This window comes from Salvelinus alpinus, chromosome 5 (genome assembly GCF_045679555.1).
Source record: "Salvelinus alpinus chromosome 5, SLU_Salpinus.1, whole genome shotgun sequence".
Taxonomy (NCBI): domain Eukaryota; kingdom Metazoa; phylum Chordata; class Actinopteri; order Salmoniformes; family Salmonidae; genus Salvelinus; species Salvelinus alpinus.
This window is the reverse complement of record NC_092090.1, coordinates 2914286-2927304: the sequence shown is the minus strand read 5'-3', so window position 1 is coordinate 2927304 and position 13019 is coordinate 2914286. Positions and strand designations below refer to the sequence as shown.

The 13019-nt window shown below is 45.5% G+C and overlaps 1 protein-coding gene across 3 annotated transcripts in view; it reads left to right on the top strand.

Moving 5' to 3' along the window:
* LOC139575416 (GATOR2 complex protein WDR59-like) overlaps positions 1 to 10657 on the top strand; it is an 83495-nt gene extending 72838 nt beyond the window's left edge. For 2 of the 3 annotated variants that reach the window (XM_071400364.1, XM_071400363.1), the window contains 3 exons: positions 1511 to 1631; positions 1872 to 2014; positions 9987 to 10657. In XM_071400364.1, coding sequence (XP_071256465.1) covers positions 1511 to 1631; positions 1872 to 2014; positions 9987 to 10222 — 500 coding nt within the window. In that variant the 3' untranslated portion in view covers positions 10223 to 10657. Of the gene's footprint in view, positions 1 to 1510; positions 1632 to 1871; positions 2015 to 9986 lie in introns of those variants that run through there. The other variant, XM_071400365.1, reaches the window with a different exon arrangement.
* The last annotated feature ends 2362 nt before the right edge of the window (positions 10658 to 13019 follow it).

Here is a 13019-nt window from a genome sequence, read left to right as displayed (position 1 = left end):
CCCTTTGCTGTTATAACAGCCTCCACTCTTCTGGGAAGTCATTAATATGGAGTTGGTCCCCTCCTTTGCTGCTATAACAGCCTCCACTCTTCAGGGAAGTCATTAATATGGAGATGGACCCCCCCTTTGCTGCTATAACAGCCTCCACTCTTCAGGGAAGTCATTAATATGGAGTTGGTCCCCCCTTTGCTGCTATAACAGCCTCCACTCTTCTGGGAAGTCATTGATATGGAGTTGGTCCCCCCTTTGCTGCTATAACAGCCTCCACTCTTCAGGGAAGTCATTAATATGGAGTTGGTCCCCCCTTTGCTGCTATAACAGCCTCCACTCTTCTGGGAAGTCATTAATATGGAGTTGGTCCCCCCTTTGCTGTTATAACAGCCTCCACTCTTCAGGGAAGTCATTAATATGGAGTTGGTCCCCCCTTTGCTGCTATAACAGCCTCCACTCTTCAGGGAAGTCATTAATATGGAGTTGGTCCCCCCCTTTGCTGCTATAACAGCCTCCACTCTTCAGGGAAGTCATTAATATGGAGTTGGTCCCCCCTTTGCTGCTATAACAGCCTCCACTCTTCAGGGAAGTCATTAATATGGAGTTGGTCCCCCCTTTGCTGCTATAACAGCCTCCACTCTTCAGGGAAGGCATTAATATGGAGTTTGTCCCCCCCTTTGCTGCTATAACAGCCTCCACTCTTCAGGGAAGTCATTAATATGGAGTTGGTCCCCCCTTTGCTGCTATAACAGCCTCCACTCTTCTGGGAAGGCATTAATATGGAGATGGTCCCCCCTTTGCTGCTATAACAGCCTCCACTCTTCTGGGAAGACTTCCCACCATTCTACTGCCAATGTTTGTCTCTGGAGATTGCATGGCTTGTGTGCTCTATTTAATACACCTGTCAGCAATGGGTGTGGCTGAAATAGCCGAATCCACTAATATGAAGGGGTGTCCACATACTGCTGTATATATAGTGCACTACTTTAGGTCAGAGCCTACACCCTAATCCCTATAATGAAGTACACTCTTTTTGTCCTGTTTCTAACCTAAAGAAGTGTCCTATATAGGGAATAAAGTCTAATCACCAGTCCACTTTCATAACTGTTAGGGAACATGGAGAGTCATGATTTAATCTACCCTGCTGCTTCCTGTGGAACATACAGTCTGATCACCAGTCCACTTTAATAACTGTTAGGGAACATGGAGAGTCATGATTTAATCTACCCTGCTGCTTCCTGTGGAACATACAGTCTGATCACCAGTCCACTTTAATAACTGTTAGGGAACATGGAGAGTCATGATTTAATCTACCCTGCTGCTTCCTGTGGAACATACAGTCTGATCACCAGTCCACTTTAATAACTGTTAGAGAACATGGAGAGTCATGATTTAATCTACCCTGCTACTTCCTGTGGAGACATACAGTCTAATCTGATAATTTTCTCTGTAGATACCCAGTGTCAATGACATAAACATGTAACCGTCTGTGTAAAAGGAGATCTGTCTATTTCGTTAGGTCGAGACCCGGAGCACGTCCCTCCCTTGGGGGAGTCCTCGCCTGACGACTATCGCTATGCCAACCAGATGTACACAGACCCCCGCGAGCGAGAGAGAGAACAACACGACATGAATAAAAGGTCATTGAATATGTAGACGTTAGAAAAACACATATTGACAAAAAAAAGACCAATGTTATCTTCAGAGACATACACGAGACCAACAGAGAGGCTGACGCCTGCGTCAGAGTGGACCGACATGTCGGCCATCTTACCTAGGGCCGGTTCTGAACCAGCACCAATAGGAACATGGGGCAGAAGGTGGCAGTCTCTTATCTGTTCTAGATCTACTGTTCTCTCTCTCTCTCTCTACCCTCCCAGGCTGCTGGACCCGGCCAACACCATGCAGTTTGATGACTTTAAGAAGTGTTACGGGGAGATCCTCCATCGCTGGGGTCTGAAGGAAAAGAGAGCGGAGGTCCTCAAATTTACATCCTGTCCTCCTGAACCTCACAAAGGCATCGGTGAGTCTACTAGATAGATAGTATACCAGGGTGAGTCTCCTAGATAGATCGTATACCAGGGTGAGTCTCCTAGATAGATAGTATACCAGGGTGAGTCTCCTAGATAGATAGTATCCCAGGGTGAGTCTCCTAGATAGATAGTATCCCAGGGTGAGTCTCCTAGATAGATAGTATACCAGGGTGAGTCTCCTAGATAGATAGTATACCAGGGTGAGTCTCCTAGATAGATAGTATACCAGGGCGAGTCTCCTAGATAGATAGTATACCAGGGTGAGTCTCCTAGATAGATAGTATACCAGGGTGAGTCTCCTAGATAGATAGTATACCAGGGTGAGTCTACTAGATAGATAGTATACCAGGGTGAGTATCCTAAACAGATAGTATACCAGGGTGAGTCTCCTAGATAGATAGTATACCAGGGTGAGTCTCCTAGATAGATAGTATACCAGGGTGAGTCTCCTAGATAGATAGTATACCAGGGTGAGTCTCCTAGATAGATAGTATACCAGGGTGAGTCTCCTAGATAGATAGATGGATAGTATACCAGGGCGAGTCTCCTAGATAGATAGTATACCAGGGTGAGTCTCCTAGAGAGATAGTAGACCAGGGTGAGTCTCCTAGAGAGATAGTATACCAGGGTGAGTCTCCTAGATAGATAGTAGACCAGGGTGAGTCTCCTAGATAGATAGATAGATAGATAGATAGATAGATAGATAGATAGATAGATAGATAGATAGATAGATAGGTAGATAGATAGATAGATAGTATACCAGGGTGAGTCTCCTAGATAGATAGTATACCAGGGTGAGTCTCCTAGATAGATAGTATACCAGGGTGAGTCTCCTAGATAGATAGTATACCAGGGTGGGTCTCCTAGATACATAGTATATCAGGGTGAGTCTCCTAGAGAGATAGTATACCAGGGTGAGTCTCCTAGATTGATAGTATACCAGGGTGAGTCTCTTAGATAGATAGTATACCTTGGTGAGTCTCCTAGATAGATAGTATACCAGGGTGAGTCTCCTAGATAGATAGTATACCAGGGTGAGTCTCCTAGATAGATAGTATACCAGGGTGAGTCTCCTAGATAGATAGTATACCAGGGTGAGTCTCCTAGATAGATAGATAGATAGATAGATAGATAGATAGATAGATAGATAGATAGATAGATAGTATACCAGGGTGAGTCTCCTAGATAGATAGTATACCAGGGTGAGTCTCCTAGATAGATAATTAGTATACCAGGGTGAGTCTCCTAGATAGATAGATAGTATACCAGGGTGAGTCTCCTAGAGAGATATATAGTATACCAGGGTGAGTCTCTTAGATAGATAGTATACCAGGGTCAGTCTCCTAGATAGATAGTATACCAGGGTGAGTCTCCTAGATAGATAGTATACCAGGGTGAGTCTCCTAGAGAGATATATAGTATACCAGGGTGAGTCTCTTAGATAGATAGTATACCAGGGTCAGTCTCCTAGATAGATAGTATACCAGGGTGAGTCTCCTAGATAGATAGTATACCAGGGTGAGTCTCCTAGATAGATATTATACCGGGGTGAGTCTCCTAGAGAGATAGTATACCGGGGTGAGTCTCCTAGATAGATAGTATACCAGGGTGAGTCTTCTAGATAGATAGTATACCAGGGTGAGTCTCCTAGATAGATAGTATACCAGGGTGAGTCTCCTAGATAGATAGTATACCAGGGTGAGTCTCCTAGATAGATAGTATACCAGGGTGAGTCTCCTAGATAGATAGTATACCAGGGTGAGTCTCCTAGATAGATATTATACCAGGGTGAGTCTCCTAGATAGATATTATACCAGGGTGAGTCTCCTAGATAGATAGTATACCAGGGTGAGTCTCCTAGATAGATAGATAGTATACCAGGGTGAGTCTCCTAGATAGATAGATAGTATACCAGGGTGAGTCTCCTAGATAGATAGTATATCAGGGTGAGTCTCCTAGATAGATCGTAGACCAGGGTGAGTCTCCTAGAAGGATAGATAGTATACCAGGGTGAGTCTCCTAGAGAGATAGTATACCAGGGTGAGTCTTCTAGATAGATAGTATACCAGGGTGAGTCTTCTAGATAGATAGTATACCAGGGTGAGTCTTCTAGATAGATAGTATACCAGGGTGAGTCTTCTAGATAGATATTATACCAGGGTGAGTCTCCTAGATTGATAGTATACCAGGGTGAGTCTCCTAGAGAGATAGTATACCGGGGTGAGTCTCCTAGAGAGATAGTATACCAGGGTGAGTCTCCTAGATAGATAGTATACCAGGGTGAGTCTCCTAGATAGATAGTATACCAGGGTGAGTCTCCTAGATAGATAGATAGTATACCAGGGTGAGTCTCCTAGATAGATAGTATACCAGGGTGAGTCTCCTAGATAGATCGTATACCAGTGTGAGTCTCCTAGATAGATAGATAGTATACCAGGGTGAGTCTCCTAGATAGATAGTATACCAGGGTGAGTCTCCTAGATAGATAGTATACCAGGGTGAGTCTCCTAGATAGATAGTATACCAGGGTGAGTCTCCTAGATAGATAGTATACCAGGGTGAGTCTCCTAGATAGATCGTATACCAGTGTGAGTCTCCTAGATATAGATATTATACCAGGGTGAGTCTCCTAGATAGATAGATATTATACCAGGGTGAGTCTCCTAGATAGATAGATAGTATACCAGGGTGAGTCTCCTAGATAGATAGATAGTATACCAGGGTGAGTCTCCTAGATAGATAGTATACCAGGGTGAGTCTCCTAGATATATAGTATACCAGGGTGAGTCTCCTAGATAGATAGTATACCAGGGTGAGTCTCCTAGAGAGATAGTGTACCAGGGTGAGTCTCCTAGATAGATAGTATACCAGGGTGAGTCTCCTAGATATATAGTATACCAGGGTGAGTCTCCTAGATAGATAGTATACCAGGGTGAGTCTCCTAGATAGATAGTATACCAGGGTGAGTCTCCTAGATAGATAGTATACCAGGGTGAGTCTTCTAGATAGATAGTATACCAGGGTGAGTCTTCTAGATAGATAGTATACCAGGGTGAGTCTTCTAGATAGATAGTATACCAGGGTGAGTCTCCTAGATAGATAGTATACCAGGGTGAGTATCCTAGATAGATAGTATACCAGGGTGAGTCTCCTAGATAGATAGTATACCAGGGTGAGTTTCCTAGATATATAGTATACCAGGGTGAGTCTCCTAGATAGATAGTATACCAGGGTTGGGTCAATTCAGGAAGTAAACAGTAATATACCCCTCAGATAGAGAGGAAGGGCTCCATTCAACCCCAACTCTGTAATATACCCCTCAGATAGAGAGGAAGGGCTCCATTCAACCCCAACTCTGTAATATACCCCTCAGATAGAGAGGAAGGACTCCATTCAACCCCAACTCTGTAATATACCCCTCAGATAGAGAGGAAGGGCTCCATTCAACCCCAACTCTGTAATATACCCCTCAGATAGAGAGGAAGGGCTCCATTCAACCCCAACTCTGTAATATACCCCTCAGATAGAGAGGAAGGGCTCCATTCAACCCCAACTCTGTAATATACCCCTCAGATAGAGAGGAAGGGCTCCATTCAACCCCAACTCTGTAATATACCCCTCAGATAGAGAGGAAGGGCTCCATTCAACCCCAACTCTGTAATATACCCCTCAGATAGAGAGGAAGGGCTCCATTCAACCCCAACTCTGTAATATACCCCTCAGATAGAGAGGAAGGGCTCCATTCAACCCCAACTCTGTAATATACCCCTCAGATAGAGAGGAAGGGCTCCATTCAACCCCAACTCTGTAATATACCCCTCAGATAGAGAGGAAGGACTCCATTCAACCCCAACTCTGTAATATACCCCTCAGATAGAGAGGAAGGGCTCCATTCAACCCCAACTCTGTAATATACCCCTCAGATAGAGAGGAAGGACTCCATTCAACCCCAACTCTGTAATATACCCCTCAGATAGAGAGGAAGGACTCCATTCAACCCCAACTCTGTAATATACCCCTCAGATAGAGAGGAAGGGCTCCATTCAACCCCAACTCTGTAATATACCTGTCAGATAGAGAGGAGGGGCTCCATTCAACCCCAACTCTGTAATATACCCCTCAGATAGAGAGGAAGGACTCCGTTCAACCCCAACTCTGTAATATACCCCTCAGATAGAGAGGAAGGACTCCGTTCAACCCCAACTCTGTAATATACCCCTCAGATAGAGAGGAAGGACTCCGTTCAACCCCAACTCTGTAATATACCCCTCAGATAGAGAGGAAGGACTCCATTCAACCCCAACTCTGTAATATACCCCTCAGATAGAGAGGAAGGACTCCATTCAACCCCAACTCTGTAATATACCCCTCAGATAGAGAGGAAGGACTCCATTCAACCCCAACTCTGTAATATACCCCTCAGATAGAGAGGAAGGACTCCATTCAACCCCAACTCTGTAATATACCCCTCAGATAGAGAGGAAGGGCTCCATTCAACCCCAACTCTGTAATATACCCCTCAGATAGAGAGGAAGGACTCCATTCAACCCCAACTCTGTAATATACCCCTCAGATAGAGAGGAAGGACTCCATTCAACCCCAACTCTGTAATATACCTGTCAGATAGAGAGGAAGGACTCCATTCAACCCCAACTCTGTAATATACCCCTCAGATAGAGAGGAAGGACTCCATTCAACCCCAACTCTGTAATATACCCCTCAGATAGAGAGGAGGGGCTCCATTCAACCCCAACTCTGTAATATACCCCTCAGATAGAGAGGAAGGACTCCATTCAACCCCAACTCTGTAATATACCCCTCAGATAGAGAGGAAGGGCTCCATTCAACCCCAACTCTGTAATATACCCCTCAGATAGAGAGGAAGGACTCCGTTCAACCCCAACTCTGTAATATACCCCTCAGATAGAGAGGAAGGGCTCCATTCAACCCCAACTCTGTAATATACCCCTCAGATAGAGAGGAAGGGCTCCATTCAACCCCAACTCTGTAATATACCCCTCAGATAGAGAGGAAGGACTCCATTCAACCCCAACTCTGTAATATACCTGTCAGATAGAGAGGAGGGGCTCCATTCAACCCCAACTCTGTAATATACCCCTCAGATAGAGAGGAAGGACTCCATTCAACCCCAACTCTGTAATATACCCCTCAGATAGAGAGGAAGGACTCCATTCAACCCCAACTCTGTAATATACCCCTCAGATAGAGAGGATGGACTCCGTTCAACCCCAACTCTGTAATATACCCCTCAGATAGAGAGGAAGGACTCCATTCAACCCCAACTCTGTAATATACCCCTCAGATAGAGAGGAAGGACTCCATTCAACCCCAACTCTGTAATATACCCCTCAGATAGAGAGGAAGGACTCCATTCAACCCCAACTCTGTAATATACCCCTCAGATAGAGAGGAAGGACTCCATTCAACCCCAACTCTGTAATATACCCCTCAGATAGAGAGGAGGGGCTCCATTCAACCCCAACTCTGTAATATACCCCTCAGATAGAGAGGAAGGACTCCATTCAACCCCAACTCTGTAATATACCCCTCAGATAGAGAGGAAGGACTCCATTCAACCCCAACTCTGTAATATACCCCTCAGATAGAGAGGATGGACTCCGTTCAACCCCAACTCTGTAATATACCCCTCAGATAGAGAGGAAGGACTCCATTCAACCCCAACTCTGTAATATACCCCTCAGATAGAGAGGAAGGACTCCATTCAACCCCAACTCTGTAATATACCCCTCAGATAGAGAGGAAGGACTCCATTCAACCCCAACTCTGTAATATACCCCTCAGATAGAGAGGAAGGACTCCATTCAACCCCAACTCTGTAATATACCCCTCAGATAGAGAGGAAGGACTCCATTCAACCCCAACTCTGTAATATACCCCTCAGATAGAGAGGAAGGACTCCATTCAACCCCAACTCTGTAATATACCCCTCAGATAGAGAGGAAGGACTCCATTCAACCCCAACTCTGTAATATACCCCTCAGATAGAGAGGAAGGACTCCATTCAACCCCAACTCTGTAATATACCCCTCAGATAGAGAGGAAGGACTCCATTCAACCCCAACTCTGTAATATACCCCTCAGATAGAGAGGAAGGACTCCATTCAACCCCAACTCTGTAATATACCCCTCAGATAGAGAGGAAGGACTCCATTCAACCCCAACTCTGTAATATACCCCTCAGATAGAGAGGAAGGACTCCATTCAACCCCAACTCTGTAATATACCCCTCAGATAGAGAGGAGGGGCTCCATTCAACCCCAACTCTGTAATATACCCCTCAGATAGAGAGGAAGGACTCCATTCAACCCCAACTCTGTAATATACCCCTCAGATAGAGAGGAAGGACTCCATTCAACCCCAACTCTGTAATATACCTGTCAGATAGAGAGGAAGGACTCCATTCAACCCCAACTCTGTAATATACCCCTCAGATAGAGAGGAAGGACTCCATTCAACCCCAACTCTGTAATATACCCCTCAGATAGAGAGGAAGGACTCCATTCAACCCCAACTCTGTAATATACCCCTCAGATAGAGAGGAAGGACTCCATTCAACCCCAACTCTGTAATATACCCCTCAGATAGAGAGGAAGGACTCCATTCAACCCCAACTCTGTAATATACCCCTCAGATAGAGAGGAAGGACTCCATTCAACCCCAACTCTGTAATATACCCCTCAGATAGAGAGGAAGGGCTCCATTCAACCCCAACTCTGTAATATACCCCTCAGATAGAGAGGAAGGACTCCATTCAACCCCAACTCTGTAATATACCCCTCAGATAGAGAGGAAGGGCTCCATTCAACCCCAACTCTGTAATATACCCCTCAGATAGAGAGGAAGGACTCCATTCAACCCCAACTCTGTAATATACCCCTCAGATAGAGAGGAAGGGCTCCATTCAACCCCAACTCTGTAATATACCCCTCAGATAGAGAGGAAGGACTCCATTCAACCCCAACTCTGTAATATACCTGTCAGATAGAGAGGAGGGGCTCCATTCAACCCCAACTCTGTAATATACCCCTCAGATAGAGAGGAAGGACTCCATTCAACCCCAACTCTGTAATATACCCCTCAGATAGAGAGGATGGACTCCGTTCAACCCCAACTCTGTAATATACCCCTCAGATAGAGAGGAAGGACTCCATTCAACCCCAACTCTGTAATATACCCCTCAGATAGAGAGGAAGGACTCCATTCAACCCCAACTCTGTAATATACCCCTCAGATAGAGAGGAAGGACTCCATTCAACCCCAACTCTGTAATATACCCCTCAGATAGAGAGGAGGGGCTCCATTCAACCCCAACTCTGTAATATACCCCTCAGATAGAGAGGAAGGACTCCATTCAACCCCAACTCTGTAATATACCAAACGTGGGAACGTTGATTGATCTGATGTATGCAGTGTTTACCGTGAAGGCAGGCTTCACAACGCGGGAACATTGCCTGTACATTTCAATGGCGCTATAGATCTGATCTTCCACGATACGCATGAATGGAGCCTGAAGAGTTTTATTTATACTGAGAGAGATCATCAATAGAGAGAAACTCTGAGCTTTGAATTGATTACTGACTCCATTTGGTTCCTCTCTCCATCCACCCCCTCTCCTCCTCCTCCCCCTCTCCTCCTCCTCCTCTAACTTCTCCCTCCTCTCTCCATCCACCCCCTCTCTAACTTCTCCCTCCTCTCTCCATCCACCCCCTCTCTAACTTCTCCCTCCTCTCTCCATCCACCCCCTCTCTAACTTCTCCCTCCTCTCTCCATCCACCCCCTCTCTAACTTCTCCCTCCTCTCTCCATCCACCCCCTCTCTAACTTCTCCCTCCTCTCTCCATCCACCCCCTCTCTAACTTCTCCCTCCTCTCTCCATCCACACCCTCTCCTTCTCCTCCTCTCTCTCCCCCTCTCTCTTCAGAGTTCGGTGTGTACTGCTGCCATTGTCGTAGCCAGGCGCGGGGGACTCAGTGTGCTGTGTGTAAGCGCTTCACCTTCCAGTGTGCCATCTGTCACGTGGCTGTACGAGGCTCCTCTAACTTCTGTCTGAGCTGTGGTCACGGGGGACACACCTCCCACATGATGGAGTGGTTCAGAACACAGGACGAATGTCCTACAGGCTGCGGCTGTCACTGTCTGCTACAGAGCACCTTCTGAGAGAGACACACACGGACTGATGCAGACACACACGGACTGATGCAGACACACACGGACTGATGCAGACACACACGGACTGATGCAGACACACACGGACTGATGCAGACACACACGGACTGATGCAGACACACACGGACTGATGCAGACACACACGGACTGATGCAGACACACACGGACTGATGCAGACACACACGGACTGATGCAGACACACACGGACTGATGCAGACACACACGGACTGATGCAGACACACACGGACTGATGCAGACACACACGGACTGATGCAGACACACACGGACTGATGCAGACACACACGGACTGATGCAGACACACACGGACTGATGCAGACACACACACAGACTGATGTCTGTTATGAAGGCCTTAATGCCGAGACTAGATGTTCCCCCACACAATAAACATCTGATTGAATACTTGAAGAGGATTTAACTGTGGTTTGTCCTAAACTCTTGCCTGTCACTTATTATGCAACAGATGAAACGTATGAAACCATGGTGCCATGGATGGCAGATACATTCATGCCATAATCAAATCTGATCTTATTTGTGACATGTGCCGAATACAACAGGTGTAATAGACCTCACAGTGAAATGCTGAATACAACAGGTGTAGTAGACCTCACAGTGAAATGCTGAATACAACAGGTGTAGTAGACCTCACAGTGAAATGCTGAATACAACAGGTGTAGTAGACCTCACAGTGAAATGCTGAATACAACAGGTGTAGTAGACCTTACAGTGAAATGCTGAATACAACAGGTGTAGTAGACCTTACAGTGAAATGCTGAATACAACAGGTGTAGTAGACCTTACAGTGAAATGCTGAATACAACAGGTGTAGTAGACCTCACAGTGAAATGCTGAATACAACAGGTGTAGTAGACCTCACAGTGAAATGCTGAATACAACAGGTGTAGTAGACCTCACAGTGAAATGCTGAATACAACAGGTGTAGTAGACCTCACAGTGAAATGCTGAATACAACAGGTGTAGTAGATCTTACAGTGAAATGCTGAATACAACAGGTGTAGTAGACCTCACAGTGAAATGCTGAATACAACAGGTGTAGTAGACCTCACAGTGAAATGCTGAATACAACAGGTGTAGTAGACCTCACAGTGAAATGCTGAATACAACAGGTGTAGTAGACCTCACAGTGAAATGCTGAATACAACAGGTGTAGTAGACCTCACAGTGAAATGCTGAATACAACAGGTGTAGTAGACCTTACAGTGAAATGCTGAATACAACAGGTGTAGTAGACCTTACAGTGAAATGCTGAATACAACAGGTGTAGTAGACCTCACAGTGAAATGCTGAATACAACAGGTGTAGTAGACCTCACAGTGAAATGCTGAATACAACAGGTGTAGTAGACCTCACAGTGAAATGCTGAATACAACAGGTGTAGTAGACCTCACAGTGAAATGCTGAATACAACAGGTGTAGTAGACCTCACAGTGAAATGCTGAATACAACAGGTATAGTAGACCTCACAGTGAAATGCTGAATACAACAGGTATAGTAGACCTCACAGTGAAATGCTGAATACAACAGGTATAGTAGACCTCACAGTGAAATGCTGAATACAACAGGTGTAGTAGACGCAGCTACTCTTCCTGGGGTTTATTATGGATCCACATTAGTTCCTGCCAAGGCAGCAGCTACTCTTCCTGGGGTTTATTATGGATCCCCATTAGTTCCTGCCAAGGCAGCAGCTACTCTTCCTGGGGTTTATTATGGATCCCCATTAGTTCCTGTCAAAGCAGCAGCTACTCTTCCTGGGGTTTATTATGGATCCCCATTAGTTCCTGTCAAGGCAGCAGCTACTCTTCCTGGGGTTTATTATGGATCCACATTAGTTCCTGCCAAGGCAGCAGCTACTCTTCCTGGGGTTTATTATGGATCCCCATTAGTTCCTGCCAAGGCAGCAGCTACTCTTCCTGGGGTTTATTATGGATCCCCATTAGTTCCTGTCAAAGCAGCAGCTACTCTTCCTGGGGTTTATTATGGATCCCCATTAGTTCCTGCCAAGGCAGCAGCTACTCTTCCTGGGGTTTATTATGGATCCCCATTAGTTCCTGTCAAGGCAGCAGCTACTCTTCCTGGGGTTTATTATGGATCCCCATTAGTTCCTGTAGTGTTCGTTCTCCTCGTCTGAGGAGGAGCAAGGATCGGACCAATATGCAGCGAGGTATGAAGACATAATGATTTATTAAAAGAAAGACGAACACGAAGAAACTCTTAACAAACTACAAAACAATAAACGACGTAAACAGACCTGAACATGAGAACTTACAGACAACGAAGAACGCACGAACAGGAACAAAACGAAACGAAACAGTACCGTGTGGTGCAACAAACACAGACACAGCAACAATCACCCACAAACAAACGGTGTGAACAGCCTACCTTAATATGGTTCTCAATCAGAGGAAACGTAAAACACCTGCCCCTGATTGAGAACCATATCAGGCTAAATCATTGAACCCAACATAGAAACACATAACATAGAATGCCCACCCCAACTCACGCCCTGACCATACTAAACAAATACAAAAACAAGGGAAAACAGGTCAGGACGTGACAGTTCCTGGCAAGGCAGCAGCTACTCTTCCTGGGGTTTATTATGGATCCCCATTAGTTCCTGCCAAGGCAGCAGCTACTCTTCCTGGGGTTTATTATGGATCCCCATTAGTTCTTTCAATACTAAATGTATAATACCACCATACAACACTATTACAATGTATGTGTATGCATATGTCTGTACCTGAGTCCCCGC